Source organism: Cupressus sempervirens, chromosome 6 (genome assembly GCF_028749045.1).
Source record: "Cupressus sempervirens isolate cs-2001-9-10 chromosome 6, ASM2874904v1, whole genome shotgun sequence".
NCBI lineage: Eukaryota > Viridiplantae > Streptophyta > Pinopsida > Cupressales > Cupressaceae > Cupressus > Cupressus sempervirens.
Window position 1 is genome coordinate 132,379,396 of NC_143123.1, and position 18,656 is coordinate 132,398,051.

At 34.8% G+C, this 18,656-nt stretch overlaps 1 protein-coding gene across 4 annotated transcripts in view; it reads left to right on the forward strand.

Annotated features, from left to right (window-relative positions):
• LOC149551577 (fumarylacetoacetase-like) overlaps positions 1-18,417 on the forward strand; it is a 140,994-nt gene extending 122,577 nt beyond the window's left edge. Inside the window, exons 14-15 of one of the 4 annotated variants that reach the window (XM_089787083.1) lie at positions 15,150-15,221; positions 18,145-18,417. In XM_089787083.1, the coding sequence (XP_089643209.1) occupies positions 15,150-15,212 (63 nt within the window). In that variant the 3' untranslated portion in view covers positions 15,213-15,221; positions 18,145-18,417. The other 3 variants (XM_089787086.1, XM_089787082.1, XM_089787084.1) reach the window with 3 other exon arrangements.
• The last annotated feature ends 239 nt before the right edge of the window (positions 18,418-18,656 follow it).

The following is an 18,656-nucleotide window of genomic DNA, read 5'->3' on the forward strand; positions in this document are numbered from 1 at the left end:
CGTGTCCTTCAGTCATGCCGTTTCTGCCTGTGTTTCTTTCTGGATCTCTACTCGTGCTTCCTCCAGTCTCTTCTTTTCTTCCATCGGGTTGGGGTACACTTTTGCTTGCTGTCGTGTGATGGCCAAAACCTCTTCTTCGTTCGTCCCGACGTTGATCAAGTTTACTCCCGACTTTGGACACCTAGCATCTTCATGATCACCAGGTCCACACCATCTGCATAACAACTTTGGTGTGTTCGCTGTTGTACACTCTCGGGCGAAGTGATCCCACAGATTGCATGCGCGGCATTGAACAATCGGTCGACCATTCGCATCATACTGAATTCGACTCCTTCCGCCTGTATTGTTGTTGTTGCTATTGTTGTTATTTTGACCGAGCCGGTTGTTTCTATATCCGCTCGATGTGGCACCTTCCGTATTGGTGTTCTCGTTCCCTCCTGACGGGGATGCCTCCTGTGATAGGAACACTTGCTGTGGTGTCCTTGTTTTTAAAATGAAAGGGCATTCCTTTACCTAGTGTCCCAAGATCTGGCAGATTTCACAAAATTGATCTTTTGGGCAGGATCCCTTCGTATGGCCTTCTTTCTTACACTCCGTGCACCATAGGTCATTGCCTTTAGTCTCCTTGTTCATGTTTTTGAATTCCTTCATCATCCGCATCATATCCTTCTGGAGGGCACGAACCTTCCTGTTGCTTCCCTCGTCATCACTGCTATCCTCTCCTAGAGATGCATCGTCATCTGAATCTGGCGAGCTGTTCTTCTTCTTCTTCTTTGTCTTCTGGTCACTTTCGAGGTTCATTGCCCGATTGTACGCTTCATCGTATGTCGATGGTGGCACGATCTTCATCTTTTTCCGCAACTTCGGGTGAAGGCCTTCAATGAACCATCTTTTCTGGAGCCCATCTGCCGGCTTATTCTCCATTTTACTGATTAAGTCCTTCAACCTCCTGGCGAAGACCCGTACTGTTTCATTCTTCTTTTGCTTGGTATTAAATATTTTCGCTACAATTTCATTATCGTCACGTAGAAGTTGAAATTCTGCGATGAACTCCTTCTTAATGTTATCCCAACTGTTTAACTTCTGTGGATCAGTATCAGTAAACCAATCAATTGCAACACCCCGTAAGGTAGCAGGAAATTGTTGGATCCATTCATTTGTATTTGTTATGCCATTTGCCCTCCAGATCGTTTCACATGTTTTACAATGTCGAATGGGATCAGCTGCTTCATCACCATCAAATTTAGGCAATTTTTCCTTCGAACTTGCCATTATCACTGTATGTTGAGGGTTTTGTTGTGTACCTGCGCTATTTTGCACTCCCGCGCTGTTTTGAGCACCCGCGCTATTCTGAGCTCTGGCGCTGTTTTGAACACCCGCGCTGTTCTAGACACCCGCGCTGTTTTCTACACCCGCGCTATTTTCTGCTTCTGTGTTGTTTTCAACACCCGTGCTGTTTTTTGCTTTCGCACTGTTTTTAACACCTGTGCTGTTTTGGACTTCCGCGTTGTTTTCAACACCCGTGTTGTTTGGTGAAGAAGAGGGTTCGCCAACCGAAGCTGTTTGTTCCGGAAGTATATCTCGGACGAAGAGGTCACTCCACGCTCATCCTCCATCGACACTTCGAGCCGTGCGAGTCGATCTCCTTCCATTAGGATTCTCTTCCCGTGGCATATGCAGGTTTAGAAACTCCTCCCTCGCTTCTTCTACCAACTCAAGCCGTTGTCGAGTCTCCTTCAACAATCCTTCCGCGCTCTTGTTTCCGTCGGCAATTTTTTGAAATCTCCTTCGACGCTCTGTCTGCTGAGCCAGAATTAAATTTTCCTGTGCAACACATATGTCATCTTTTTCCTTCATCTTATTCTTATCTTTGTTCAACTGATTCGGCATTTAATTCATATCCGCTTGCCTGTGTACCAAGTCCATCGAGCAACGATGCCAAATGTTTACTGCATAGGTTAATTAAGCAAAGCACACAGGAAATTGACACGAACAACAGAGCTCTCCTTATTATTATTCGCATATGCTAAGATATTACAATAGGTTCTGATATCCTCTGATTATTACAATGCTTCCCGAAGGGGTTATAAATACTTTTCGAAGGACTTTCCCGAAGGAGTTCGTCGGCCAGATACATTGTGTCTGCTACATAACAAAAACCTTTCCGAAGGGATCCGTCGGCTGATACACAATTTCCTTTCCCAAGGGACCCATCGGCTGATACACAATTTCTACTGACGACAATTGTGCCAAATACTTTCTAGTCTTTCATGAACCACTTTTTCAACAAGTAATTTTGAATGTTTCTATTGATGTTCTTTAATGAAATGCTCATATATAGCAACACTTGGGAAGAACGCTTAAGGCACTTGGACAACATTTTATGGATCATGGAGTCACAATTATTGTTTGCGAAGAAGTCCAAGTGTCAGTTCAACATGACAAATATTTTGTTCATAGGTCACCCCATCAGTGCATGGGGAGTGTAAGTGCATTAGAAGATTCAAACAATTTTCGATTGGCCACCTTCGAAGACACTCACAAAGTTGCAAGGATTCTTTGGTCTATGTAGCTACTCTAGGAGATTCGTGAGAGCATTTTCATAGTTCAGAGCTCCATTGACTGACCTCGCAAAGAAGGGTGCTTTTGTTTGGATTCAACATGTACAACATACTTTGAACAAGTTGAAGGAGATTGTGATTAAATGCCCAAAGTTGGTGTTTCCCTACTTCTCTAATCTTTTTTGCCCCAAGTGCGACACATCAAGGGAAGGTATTGGAGCTTTATGGATGCAAAATAGTCATACCATTGTGTTTGAGAGCCAAAAACTAAAGGAGATTTAGATATTGTATTTGACCTATGACAAGAGGATGCTCACAATCATGCGTTTGTTGGCCAAGCTTAGACAATATCTAGTTGGAGTGGAATTTGTGGTTAGGACCAACCATAATAGCCATCGATACTTCTTGGAGCAAAAGGATTTGGATGAGAAGCAAGAGATGTGGGTACACTATATTCAAGCCTATGATTGAGACATCAAAAGTGTGAGAGCATTTCAATGGATTTCATTATTGGACTTTCCAAGGTTTAGGGCAAGGATGACATATATGCGTTGGTTGATTGTTCAAGTTGCAAAATTGTTCTTTGGGGAGATTTTTAGGTTGAATGGCCTTTCAAGGAAAATTATTTGTGATCAAGTTAGGAATTTCCATAACGCTTTTTGGATGAAGTTTTTTAGAAGTAGTGAGTTTACTTTGAGTACTAATCACCAGCCCTAGATAGATGAACCAACTAATATTGTGAACAAGTGGGTGAAGAGCTACTTAAGGAACTATGTGGCATTGCAACAGAATGCATGGGTCCATTGGCTACATCTTGAGAAATACTGCTAAAATGTCATTTATCACACATTGATTGGGATTTCACCCTTCAAAGCACTATATAGATAGAAGACAACTTCATTTGTAGATCTTGCATTAGGACAAGATAGAGTGCCAAAGGCCAAGGATTGGCTGTAGAAGTCAAGATGACCTTCAAGTCCTCATGGATGATTTGCAACAAGCCCAAAATCAACTGAAGATGGATGCAAACTATCACTTGATTGGTCATAGTTTTGAGTGAAGAGTTTTGATTTATCTTCATTTGCAATCTTGCAGCAAGTCTTCTTTGAAGGGGAGTATCATGGAGAGGCTTAAGCCTCACTTCTATGGGACCTATAAGGTGGTGAGACATATTGGAGAGGTGGTATATGAGTTGGAACTTTTAAAGAACAACAATATAAACAATGTGCTTCATGTATCTTGCTTCAAAACACCTTTTGGTAGTGATTGACAATTTTAAAGGAGAATTGCCATTTGTTGATGAGGGCAAGCTTGCACTGAATCTCATTGGGGTCAATTCTTTAGAGAGAGGAAGCTTTAGTCTCGTTCAGTCAAGGAGTATCTTGTCAGGTGGAAAGACTTGCTAGTTGAGGATGCTACAGTAGAGAGTGAGAAGATTTTAGAGCATCCTAATTTGAAATTGCTTGTGGGAAATCGATTAGAGGAAAGGGATATTTTGTTGTCCCCTTCTTAACTTGGGCCTATTTACAATTTATCTAGTATCTCACATTGCATTTAGTATAATTTTTTTCATTTTTTTGACAAGTACAAGTGAAAGGAAGACTGACCACCTCATTTTGTAATTGATCTTGCTTCTTCTATTTCCAATTGAAGGTTTTGTTATTTCTTTCCTACCATATCTTCCATCCAAATATGTTCGGTATCAAGTGAAAACAATTTGAGACTTCATTAGTATATAGATACTTTTGGGTCTCTGTCATCATATTGTTGTCAAGATCATTCTCACTTTGAAATGGGCTTTTTAAATCATGACGAATCCACTCCTTTATATGAAGCTTTAAAGCTTTTAGCTTTCTACTAAAATGTACATCTTTCTCCTTAAGAAAGGTTGCTGGCCTCTGTAGAAGTTAGAAACAACCACAAATTTTCAAGCCAAAAGGGCATTCTTTTGAAGAACATCTTTTTTAAATAGTTAAAAATATAGTCCACTAATCAGAGCTATTTATGGGGGCTTTTGAGCATAAAATTATCTTCATGTTAATTCATAGAGAAGAGCCAAAGCATCTATTGATCCTCACAACAATGTTGTCTTTCCCTTTTCAGTTTTCTACTATTTGACTAGGTGTGCTAGGTTTGATATCCTGCAAATTTGAGTCCCCAAGGAAAGATAAAGTTTTTCTTATCATCATGTCCTATGATCCCCCCTCTCTCTTATCAGAGGAGTCAATCCAGGCATTGCAGCTCCAATATATAATTAATGGGAATTTTAATCTACTTCTACAATTTTCTTGATTTGACACCAACAAGTCTCATTTTTTTGTTTTGATTGTGGACCATAAAATTTAATAAGAGATTACTTAAGCTTAGAAGAGTTATCTCTTGTTTGACAAGTTAGCATACAACCTAAAGAGAGAATATCTTGAATTCAGACCTCTTGATGCAACCAAACAATAACTAACTCCCTTGAAGATCCCTTGGCTTCCTTAGCTACATTTTTTTGTATTTTTTGAGAATATGAGTGAAATCACGATCCCTGTGCATATTATCCATCTTCATTTATTGTAATAAGACTTCTGATTGTATTTCTCCAAGAGTCTCCAATGGAAATGTTTCTTGCAAAGGATGTTTAATTTCCTAATGATCAATGATAATGTCTTCATCGACCAAACTTAGATCTCTTGGTGCTTCCCAAGATATCTTCCAATAAGGTTTGATGCATTACAACCATGTTCACCAAGGCTTCCATTTGTATGGCTGCATACCCATTTGAACTTCATGCCTAATTACTCCAAAATCTCTTGTTTATTTCTTTGAGCATTCATGATAGGCAATTTTCCACTATCTTCTTGCTCAATATCTTTGCAAGACCTCTAGGTGCTTCTTCACCTTATATTGTTCCATCTTCATAGGGATTGACAAAATTAGGGCACTTTTACCCTTAAATTTTCTCCACATAAATGTTTTGTTATGTTATGCAACAATTGTGTTTCCTTGTTTCTTCTATTTGCTAGTTTAAATTCATTAAATATCTTCACATTAATTCCAAGACTAAGAACACTTAATTTTCAATTCACTTAGGAATTTTAGATTGACACATTTTAGTAGTCTAATCTTGTATCTCACCAATTGGTATCATAGATCTCTAATTAAGCTTTGATGCTAAACCATTAGATTAGAAATTGAAATTTTCCAATACACTAACTCCTTTAAGAAAATTTCTAGTTCTCCTTGATGTTGAGGTCCTCTAGCGTCATTTCATTCCTTTATCGGATTATCCATCGAAACATGGTTTCTTCAGCCAGATCCTCCCTTGAATAGTATCCACTCCCTCCATACTCTTGTTACTTTTTGTTTTTGGGTACTCATTCCATTATATTTGCTTCTTCTTAGGTCCTTTGCATATCCACTTGTCCTTTCTTCCTTTTTTCTTCTAGACCTTATAAGTAGTTGGTCATTTCGTGATGAGATGGTTGTATTAATGGCAACCTCTTTGTTTGAAGGGTGGACTTTCATAGTTCAGAGATTGGGTCCATTCAAAATTTCCTACTTTTAGATTAATGCTTTTTGAAAGTGGGGAGGTTAGATCTTTTTCTAAGTAATTCTTGGAATATATAGATAATCCTTTTACATTAGATGGCTTTGAGACGCCTGTCGCTACCCTTCGATATTTAGAAATCATCTTAAAGACATAAGAGGACTAAAACTCTTAGGGGAGTAAATCATCTTAAAGACATAAGAGGACTAAAACTCTTAGGGGAGTCTACATTTGGATCCAATTAGGTGTTGTTGTGAGAATTTATTCTAAGTTAAAAATGACATGCCGATGTTGTATTAAAAAACTTGCATTTTACAAGAAGGAAGGTCCTTCGCCAAAGACATCGTCCCTATCAGATGCCTTGGAAAAAGTAGCTATAAAATATTGCTTGGCACATGAATCGAGCTCATTTTCCCCTTTTGTGTTTACTTCCATTCATTCCTAGGAGTACATGATTCCAAAACGAGTTGGGTACCCCAAAAATTTTGAATCAGGCTTCTATCTTGAAAATTAGAATTTTTTTTGATATTCTAGTGTACCTAAGTTGATAATAGGAGGTTATGGTTAATATGCATGGATTTTAACTTCTGCTAGGTTGCTTCATCTTCCTTCGGTCTTGTGTTTCTATCAGTGAATCATTTCTTTTTCCAAAATGGTAGATTTTGATCTAACTGTCATGTCTTTGGAAGAATTAGACATGGGAAGGCCTCCCCTATTAGGTATCAATTTTCTTGCATTTTGTCACCACAAAATGGAGGTAACAATACGAGCTTTCTCAACTTAGTTTAGCATTTCTCTGAGACAATTCATTATTTAATTGGCCAACATTGATCAACCAATTGACTCCAATTTGCATAATGAATCCTTTTATTGAAGGCTTTTGTCATGTCCTTTTCATTTTTCATTTTATTAAGCATATGCTTGATGTTTGAAGCCTTCAAAGTCCTTATTTGTGTTTTCGAGTGTTTGTTTAGTTTGCTTTAAGCTTTTTTGTTTCATTCAATCTCTTGCTTTTGGTTTTCCCTTCAATTCAGTATACCTTAGGGCTTAATTGGACTTAGTAGTCAAAATATATGACCATTTAAGTGCCCAAAAAGTGGACTCTTCAAGTGCAATCGCATATTTAAACTATTAATGTTATATTTTAATGTTGACATTCATTGTTTGAAAAATATTACTTAAAATGACTTTATGTTATGTTTTCAAGTCACTTTACCACTTAAAGTGATTTAAGTGACTATAGTGCACTTTATGCTATATTTTCATGTTGAGTTGCTTTTTAATTTTTCACTTAAGTGACTTTTATCAGTATATAGTTGTAATTTAACATTGAGATTTACTTTAATATTTTATTTAAAACATTTAAGCAAAATGTTACTTTTCAATAAATATTTACACAATATGTAAACAGTATAGTGTAAATAATAAATATTCTATTTTGACCCATTTAAAGTAATATTTACTCAATAATCAATTAGACGTGTTAAATAGATCACTTAAGTTGCTCAACTCAACATATCTTTTTCCAAATATGTTTCATGCAATTGCATCTATAGAGTGTGATTTTGCACTTGAATGGAAAAGATTGACTACGACAAATGGCTAAAACAAGTTATTTTAAATGTTTAATGGACTTCCAAGAGTCCAATTTACATGAAAACTCCCTATTACATGCAAAAGATGTCACATGTAGTAGCACTTTTAGAGTACAATTTGCTCTAGGAAGCCAAGTTGTGGACTTAGGCAGATAAAACGGTATATTTTTAAACATGCAATGGACTTCCAAGAGTTTGATTTGCTTGTGAAACGCATTTCCAGCCAAAGTGAAGACATGCAATGAGCCTTAGAGAGTCTGACTTGCATGTGAAGATCATTTACATTGAAAAAATAACATATCTTTGCATGTGGAGAGCCCAAAATGCATTTCTAGCCAAAACATTGGCATTCCAAGGGAAAATAATACATGCAAATGCATGTATAGAGTCCAACCATGCAAGACAATGCATGCAAATGACATTGGAGACCACATTTTTGGTCATTTTGCTAAAAAATGCCTCATGCGTTGGCATTGTAAGGGCACTTTTTTTACCAAAAACGCCCAGAAAAATGCATTTCCAGCCCATATGATTCATTAAAGAGGGCACGTTTTTGCATTTGGAGGCATGATTTGGCATTTGAAGATCATGTTTTTCAGCAAGAACATCAAAACCACTTGTTTGTGTGCATATGAAGGACACATTTTTGGTAAAAAGCACCCATGCAAAAAACATTTTGCATCTCAAGGTTTTGGTAACTTGCATTTTGCCTTCTACATGAAAAAACACCCATGTATTTGACCTTGGAGAGTACCATTTGCAACTTTGAATTGGTCAAAAGCTATTGAGTTGTTGCATGCATTTGTATTTGGAGAACCCGATTTTGGAAAAGACTTGTTCATTTTCAACTCTCTTTCCTCTTTTTTTGACTCATTGAGCTCCAAGTAAGTAGAAGATTTCAACTTTGCTCATATTTCTTACTTATTTTGCTACATTATTGCATTATTAGGCTCATCTTTGTCTATTTGTTCAAAGGGAGCCCATATTTTTTGCAGTTTTTCTTTAAATAAGTGTGATATCTTTTCATTTGCAAATGTTAAAATCCTTCGGACACTCCAAAAACAAAATTGCTTGTAAAGGGATATCTTCAAGTTTGTCATGTTCGTGTCAATAGAAAGAGGTTTTTTTAAAAATTTGTACTTAGTTTTTCTTGTTTGTTTGATTGCTTATTTTGTTTTCTTTTTGGAAGAAAGTTGAAGATTCCTATCCAAGAATGCAGTTGCATCGACATCCTTTCACCTTTCATGTTTTTATGTCAATCCATACTTCATCCATTTTCCAACACATGCAATTACATCCTCCGAACCCAATAGCATTTTTACCTCAAGTAAAAATGATTCATTTTTACCACATGTAAATTACCTCTAAAGAACCCAAATTTGGTAAAAGGTCACACTTCTAAATACCAAAGTTGTCATTTGACATGCATTCTCATGCATCTAGCTTGCATTCTTGGCCATACAAACAAAAGGTGATTCTTGGTCTTGATAAAACATATCAAAAGAAGTAATATTCATCTAGTGTCTGCTTTTCCCATGGCTGCCTTGGAACCTAAGTTCTTCTTGGGATGTGCTTGACATTTCATCCCTAAGACCAAAACAATAAAAAATGTAGATAGGATGCAAGGTCCTTACTGAACATGACAACCTGTTCACAGAGGAAGAGATGAGCTTAGGGTACACTGACAAAGTCAATGCTGATTTTAATTCTGAAGAATTTGGATCACATACGATGAACAAGTTTTCTACATACAAATATGTAGCAAACCACTTGTGAGATTCTCTTGCAGAGAATTGCAAAGTTGTAAAATCAACACATGTGAATGTAGTTAGAGTTGAATCCATCTCAAAGACAATGAAGATCCTAGATCTTCTTATGGTTCATGATTGTATCGCCAAATATAAGGCTTTCCTGGACAATCTTAAGGATTGATTCAACTTTCCCCGTCTTCTTTTAGTTTTTAGTATTTCATTTTCGTAGTTGGAGAAGATGAATTGCATGTGATGCAATTACATGTAATTCGATTGCATGCCCTTATGACATGTAATCCAATAATTCTTCTCACCTAGTTTTTTCAGGTCTAATTGGTTGAGTTGCTCCCACTTTTTCCTCCTTTTTCTCACTTCTTTTCCTATATAAGAAGTGCCTCCCTCATTGTAAATATCATCTTTTATTGGATGCAAAAAAACTCTGATAAAATTGTGCAAGCATAACTTTGATTCTGTAGTTGTACTATTTTGAAGAAACATGAATACAAAGAAGGAATTGGAGTTGAAACTTTGATTGAGAGCAATTGTGAGAGTGCAAATTAGAAGCTCTGGCTGTAATTTGCATCTCTTATCGATTTATGTTGTTGTATGTTTAATAATAGAGCATAACAAGTTAAGAAGCAATCGAAGCCGAAGCTTTGATTGGGAGCGATTGTGGTGATACATACTAGAAACTTTGACAGTAGCTTGTATAGTTGTCTCAATTGACAGAACTAGTTAGAATTTCCTACTACTAGAAGACTTTGTGCCCCAATGGTAGAGGTTATTCTTATAGAATAGATTAAAACATGACATAGAGCCGAACATGTATGTTTTCAATCAATCTTTGAGTTGGTCTTGGTTTATCGATGTCGCCGTTCCCAACTATTAGATAGACGGGTAAGAGATTTCATCTTGCCCATTACTCACTCCATGGGAAGTGGATTCTTTCTTGAAAGATGAAAAGAAAGAATATAAGTAACATGCCTTACAAAATCTCTCAACTTTACCTTGAGTTGATTCAAGGGACAGTGAGAATGAGGAGCCATCCTTTAAAGGTAGGAGAGACTTTGTCTCATATGTTGTGGCTGGTCTACCTATTTTGCGATCGTATTTGAACAAATTGTCATTTGCAAAATATCCATCCAATAGTGTCATTGTTGGGAAACTAGCAACTGAAGACACTCAAAACATGCATCGACTCTTTGAAGAAAATTGATAAAAAATTGAAACATCAACAAACCCTTGATGATCTCATTCTCATAAGATTGTATTTCATCTTCGTCTAATTTTTAGAATTATGGTTTTCCCATGCATTTTGTTTACAATTGATATAAACCAAAACAAAGCAAAAAATTTGGAGACAATTGTAAATTTAACTTAGAACGGTGAATCTTATCAACCTATGAGAGTTGTTGGCTCCATAGTGCTTATACCTGGATTTGACTCAAACTCAACAGACTAAAATATTCTGGCTTTGGGAAACTTAGCCGCTAAAAAAAATACTTTAAAAGTATAGGTACAAAATGTATTAATTAGTCTGTAAATACTTAGAGAATTGTTTCCTATTAGATGTGAATACAAGTAGAGTGCGTGATTGCATCATAATGGGAGTACAACTACGACTAAATTCTCATTCATTCTTCAATGATGAAACTTCTACAAGAAACAATGGTTAGACTTATTAGACTTTCATGCTTCTTGCACGACAAGCAATATTGCACACAATTCTTTGAAGATTGATTAATTATATATTAAAAAATGTTTGTGGATTAGAAAACATGGACATTCTGTATGTATTGCACAAGACAAGGACACGTGAAGATCCCAATTCCTTGAAATGTTCTATTTGTTAAAAGACTAACACAAGGTAAATATCCAATTAAACATTGATACTATATTTGATCGAGCAAGACAGACTTTGCCTCCCATGCACAATGGAAAGGTGCATCGAGATCCTAATTACCCCAACCATAAAAAAAGAAAGTTTGAAAATGCAAATAAAATTAAAAACAATCACTCTCTCGATCCAATGCTCAAATGTTGTGTGAGCTTCAACTTCGGGCATCTAGGGCTTAAACAAGCAAGAAAATAGGGTTTTGTAGTGTCAAAATTTTATCTGAAATATGTTTGCATATATAGACCATGTGTGGTGAGTTTTAGGGTCGAACTCACCAAGTATTTGTGGATAGTTTTGTTAGGTTGACCCTAAGACTCATCAAGTAATTTCCCAAGTTCCAAATTTTAACTTTGAAAACTTGGCCCACAAAAAATATTCAGTGTTTTGTGAGTTTGTAACCTATGGTGGGTTCTTCTACTACCAATGGCATTCAACATGCCTAATTTTATAAGAATTGTGCTTCATTTGTTAAAATTGAAAATTATAATCAATTTAGTGGTATGCATATTCTGGTTTTAAGGTTACAGGGGTTAGTTGAAGTTGGAACTCTATAGGTAAAAGTGCCTTGGTCCATAAATATTGTAGTAATGTGGAATTGTGGAGTACATAAGACATTTTATCAATTATTTTCTAAATATAACTATCCTTGCCACAAATGGGCAATGAATATAACAATTATTTACATTTTGATATTTTTAACTGTCAATCTTTTAAAAATTCAAGTTTGCTACAATAAAGTCAAAATTATTATGGCTGAACATAGAAGTCAACACAAATGTAGATGTCAATAAGGACTAGTCCCTAGAAAGGTTTTTGATTGACCAATGTTTTTATGAAGTTTCAGTCAGTGACATTTTCTTTGTGTAGGGAGATGGGTATAAAGTGGGCTTTGGTGAATGTTTTGGGAAGGTTCTTCCTGCAACTCCTTGATAGCATTAAGTATGCTCAACTCTCATTAAGCACCACCTTTTGGAATACAATTTCTAAGAAAAGTTGAAAACTCGCAATTGAAACTAAATTTCTTAATGCACCATATTTTTTAGGATGCCTGCTATCGCGAACTCTCTTCACGTATGTACCAAAGTCTAAATGGAACGAACTGTTTCTTTTTGGTGAAACGACTTTATTGTGAGGTTTAATCTTTGTCAAGCAAGCAAGATGTGTGATAAAATTGAATTGCTGGTTTGGGTATCTTGTTTAAGTTTTATCTTTCTTCCTCTAAGACCGCTTGAGATTTCTTGATCATTTGATTCAAGCTATTCACGTGCCTTTCTTGCTCGTATGTTATTTTACATGAGCGATGTCTATGGACAACATTCTGTATATATATATAGTTTGGAATTTTAAAGGAAATTGAGGATTAGTCATTTCTTCTATGATCATTTTGTATGGTTATAATAATCATATTTGTCAATGATACGGAAGCATACACCAAAGGTTCCTACAAATAAAATATGTTATATCAATAAACAATTTTAAACCAATGAAATTATCATAATATATTCTGTCACTAAGAAATTGAGATATGGTTGTAGTATATTATAGTTATAGACTCAAATTTGACTTAAACTCATACTCATATAGTGTTAATAAAGTGTTTATTTTATGGGCTTTATTAAAGAAATGTTAGCAATACAATAACATTATTAAAAAGAAACTAAATTGATCGCACATATGATGCATCAATTACATAAGTATAAAAATAAATTATAGTTGAAGAAAATAACACACTGTGATATATAAATATTGTCAAATGTATATAATACTCTAGATATGAAATGCATGCTATCAACATTTTTATACAAATATCTAAACAATAACTAGTGGCATAGAGGAGCTTGCATCTTTCCCATATATGCATCTAAGATAGGTCTGAAATGATGTCTCAACCATATTATTTTTTTAACTATGCATATTTAGGGCTTTGCAATAGGTATATTATGTAGATTTTATGACTATTATTCATCACTCACCTATTACTTGCTTAAACTTATAGTTTGATGAGGGTTTTTGGGCATGACGAAAAATGTGTGTGAGAGAGAGAAAGAATATAAGTCATATCCCTTTTAAAATCTCTCAACTTTACTTTAAGTTGGTTCAAGGAACGGTGAGAACGGGGAGCCTTCACTTAAAGGTAGGAGAGACTTTGCCTCATATGTTGTGGCTGGTCTACCTATTTTGCGATCGTATTTGAACAAAATTGTTGTTTGCAAAATATCCACCCAATAGTATCATTAGTGGGAAACTAGCAATTGAAGACACTCAAAACATGCATCGAATCTTCAAGAAAACCGATAAAAAATTGAAACAGCAACAAACCCTTGCTGATCTTATTCTCAGAAGATCATATTTCATCTTCATCTAATTTTTAGAATTATGGTTTTCCCAAGCATTATGTTTAGAATTGATATAACCCAAAACAAAGCAGAAAATTTGGAGACAATTGTAAATTTAACTTAGAACAGTGAATCTTATCAACTTATGAGAGTTGTTTGTTCCATAGTGCTCTTGGATTTGACTCAAACTCAGTAGACCAAAATATTTTGACTTTGGAAAACTCAACCCCAAAAAAAATACTAAGAAAGTATAAGTACAAAATGTATCAATTACTCTATAAAACATTAGAGAATTGTTTCCTATTATTTTTTAATACAAATAGGGTGCCTAATTGCATCATAAAGGGTGTAAAACTACGATTAAATTCTCACTGATTCTTCAATGATAAAACTTCTACAAGAAAAAGCGGTTATACTTATCAGACTTTCACACTTCTTGCACGACAAGCAAGGTTGCACACAATTCTCTGAAAACTGATTGATTATATAATAAAAAATGTTTGTGGGTTAGAAAAATTAGACATTCTATATGTATTGTGCAAGACAAGGGCACTTGAAGATCCCAATTCCTTGAAACATTCTATTTGTTAATAGACTAACACAAGATAAATACCCAATTTAAGCATTGATATTGTATTTGATCGAGCAAAATAGACTTTGCCTCTTGTGCACAAGAAAGATGCATTGAAATCCTAACTACCCTAACCATAACAAAAGAAAGTTTGAAAATGCAAATAAAATTAAAATCAATTTCACTCTCTCGATCCAATACTCAAATGTTGTGTGAGCTTCAACTTCGGGCATCTAGGGCTTAAACAGGCAAGAAAATAAGGTTTTTGTATTATCAAAATATGTTTGCAGGTCGGACTCACCAAGTATTGTGGATACTTTTCTCAGTTTGACCCTAAGACTCATCAAGTAATTTGCATTCCCAAGTTCCAAATTTAAACTTTGAAAACTTGGCCCACAAAAAAAATTCAGTGTTATGTGAGTTTGTAACGTATGGCGGGTTCTTCTACTACATTACATTGAACAAGCCTTATTTTATAAGAATTGTGCTTCATTTGTTAAAATTGAAAATTATTATCAATTTAATCGTATGCATATTCTAGTTTTAAGGTTACAAGGGTTAGTTGAAGTTAGAACTCTACAAGTAAAAGTGCCTTGGTCCATAAATCTAGAAATAATGTAGTAATGTGGAATTGTGGAGAAGATAAGACATTTTATCAATTATTTTCTAAATGCAACTATCATTTCCACAAATGGACAATGAATATAACAATCATTTACATTTTGATATTTTTAACTGCCAAACTTTAAAATTCAAGTTTGTTACAATAAAGTCAAAATTATTATGGCTGAACATAGAATTTAGTGTAAATGTAAATGTGAATAAAGACTAGTCCCTAGAAAGGTTTTTGATTGACTGATGTTTCTACAAAGTTTCACTCAGTGACATTTTCTTTATGTGCAGGGAGATGGGTATAAAGTGGGCTTTGGTGATTGTTCTGGGAAGGTTCTTGCTGCAACTCCTTGATAGCTTTAAGTATGCTCAGCTCTCATTAAGCACCACCTTTTGGAATACGATTTCTGAGAAAAGTTGAAAACCCACAATTGAAGCTAAAATGTCTTAATGCATTGTATTTTTTAGGATGCCTGCTATGGCAAACTCTCTTCACATATTTACCAAAGTCTAAATGGAATTGTCTGTTTCTTTTTGGTAAAACAACTTTATTGTAAGGTTAAATTTTTGTTGAGCAAGCAAGATATGTGATAAATAGAATTGCTGGTTTGGGTATCTTGTTCATGTTATACTACATGTTAGTCATTGGATTTTCAAGTTTCAATTGACCTATAAAATTTCATCTTTCTTCCACTAAGACCACTTGAGATTTCTTGATCATTTGATTCAAGCTATTCACGTGCCTTTCTTGCTTGTATTTTATTCTACATGAGTGATGTGTATGGACAACATTTTTTCTATACATTTTAATTTTCTAGAGTTTAAAAGGCAATTGAGGATTAGCCATTTCTTCTATGATCATTTTGTATGGTTATAATAATCATATTTTGTAATGATACAAAAGCATACACCAAAGGTTCCTACAAATGAAATATGTTATATCAATAAACAATTTTAAATGAATGAAATTATCACAATTTATTCTGTCACTAGGAAAATGATATATGGTTGTAGTATGTTATAGTTATAGACTCAAATCTGACGTAGACTCACACTCATATAGTGTTAATGAAGTGTTTATTTCATGGGCTTTATTAAATAAATATTAGCAACACAATAACATTATTACGCTCCAAACAAATTCTAGTTGAAGAAAATAACACACTAAGATCTATAAATATTGTCAAATGTATATAATACTCTAGATATGAAATGCATGATATCAAAATTTTCAAACAAATATCTAAACAATAACTAGTGGCATAGACGAGCTTGCATCTTTCCCATACATGCATCTAAGATAGGTTTGTAATGATGTCTCAACCATATTATTTTTTGAACTATGAGTATGTAGGGCTTTGCAACAAGTATATTGTGTAGATTTTATGACTATAATTCATCACTCGCATGTTACTTGCTCAAACTTATATTTTGATGAGGGTTTTTCGGCATGACGAAAATGTGTGTGCATGTGTGTGAGAGAGAGAATATAAGTAACATCCCTTACAAAATCCCTCAACTTTACCTTGAGTTGATTTAAGGAAGGGTTAAAGGGGAAGCCTTCCCTTAAAGGTAGGAGAGACTTTGTCTCATATGCTATGGCTTGTCTACCTATTTTGCAATCATATCTGAATAAATTGTCGTTTGCAAAATATCCACTCAATAGTGTCATCGATGGGAAACTAGCAACTGAAGACACTTAAAGCATGTATCGACTCTTAGAGAAAATTGATAAAAAATTGAAACATCAACAAATGCTTGCTGATCTCATTCTTAGAAGACCGTATTTCATCTTCATCTAATTTTTAGAATTATTGATTTCCCATGCATTTTGTTTACAATTGATATAACCCAAACCAAAGTAGAAAATTTGGAGACAACTGTAAATTTAACTCAGAATGGTGAATCTTATCAACTTATGAGAGTTGTTGGCTCCATAGTGCTTATACTTGAATTTGACTCAAACTCAGTAGACCAAAATATTTTGACTTTGGAAAATTCACCTGCTAAAAAAAAACCTTAAAAAGTATAGGTACAAAATGTATTAATTAGTTTGTAAAACATTAGCGAAGTGTTTCCTATTAGATTTGAATACAAATAGAGTGCCTAATTGCGTCATAATGGGAGTACAACTACGATTAAATTCTCATCCATTCTTCAATGGTGAAACTTGTACAAGAAAAAGCGGTTAGACTTATCAGAATTTCATGCTTCTTGCATGCCAAACAAGGTTGCACACAATTCTCTGAAGACTGACTAATTATATATTAAAAAATGATTGCGGGTTAGAAAAATCGAACATTTTGTATGTATTATGCAAGACAAGGGCACATGAAGATCCCAATTCCTTGAAACATTCTATTTGTTAAAAGACTAACACAAAGTAAATAACCAATTAAACATTTATAATCTATTTGATTGAGCAAGATAGACTTTGCCTCTCGGGCATAATGGAAAGGTGCATTGAGATCCTAATTACCCCAACCATAACAAAATAAAGTTTGAAAATCCAAATATAATTAAAAACAATTTCACTCTCTCGATCCAATGCTCAAATGTTGTGTGTGCTTCACCTTCGGGCATCTAGGGCTTAAACAGGTAAGAAAATAGGGTTTTGGTAGTGTCAAAATTTTGTCTGAAATATGTTTACATATACAAACCATGTGTGGTGAGTTTTAGGGTCAGACTCACCAAGTATTTGTGGATAATTTTGTCAGTTTGACCATAAGACTCATCAAGTAATTTGCATTCCCAAGTTCCAAATTTAAACTTTGAAAACTTGGCCCACAAAAAATATTCAGTTTTTGTGAGTTTGTAACCTATGGTGGGTTCTTCTACTACCAATGACATTCAACATGCCTAATTTTATAAGAATTGTGCTTCATTTGTTAAAATTGAAAATAATGATCAATTTAATGGTATGAATATTCTAGTTTTGAGGTTACAGGGGTTAGTTGAAGTTGGAACTCTACAAGTAAAAGTGCCTTGGTCTAGGAATAATGTAATAATGTGGAATTGTGCAGTACACAAGACATTTTATCAATTATTTTTAAATGGAACTATCTTTACCACGAATGAGTAGTGAATATCACAATCATTTACATTTCGATATTTTTAAGTGTCAAATTTTAAAATTCAAGTTTGCTACAATAAAGTCAAAATTATTATGGTTGAGCATAGAAGTCAGCGCAAATGTAGATGTCAATAAAGACTAGTTCCTAGAAAGGTTTTTGATTAACCAATGTGTCTATGAAGTTTCACTCGGTTACATTTTCTTTATGTGCAGGTAGATGGGTATAAAGTGGGCTTTGGTGAATGTGTTGGGAGGGTCCTTCCTGTAACTCCTTGATAGCATTAAGTATGCTTAGCTCTCATTAAGCACCACCTTTTGGAATACGATTTCTAGGAAAAGTTGAAAACTCGCAATTGAAGCTAAAATGTCTTAATGCACTGTATTTTTTTGGATGCCTGCTATGGCGTACTCTCTTCACATATGTACCAAAGTCTAAATGGAACAAACTGCTTCTTTTCTATGAAAGGACTTTATTGTGAGGTTAAATTTTTGTCAAGCAAGCAAGATATGTGATAAATTGAATTGTTGGTTTGGGTATCTTGTTCATGTTTTAGATTAAGGTAAAAGCAAGTTTTGAAGGGGCCTAGAAACCCTTTACATCAAAGAGAAAGATAAACCATTAAGCACAACCAGGTTTTAAAAGGACCTGAAACCAGCTAAACAACTAAATCAGGTTTTACAGGGACCTAAAAAAAATTGGAACTTGGACAGTCCACAGACTGGAG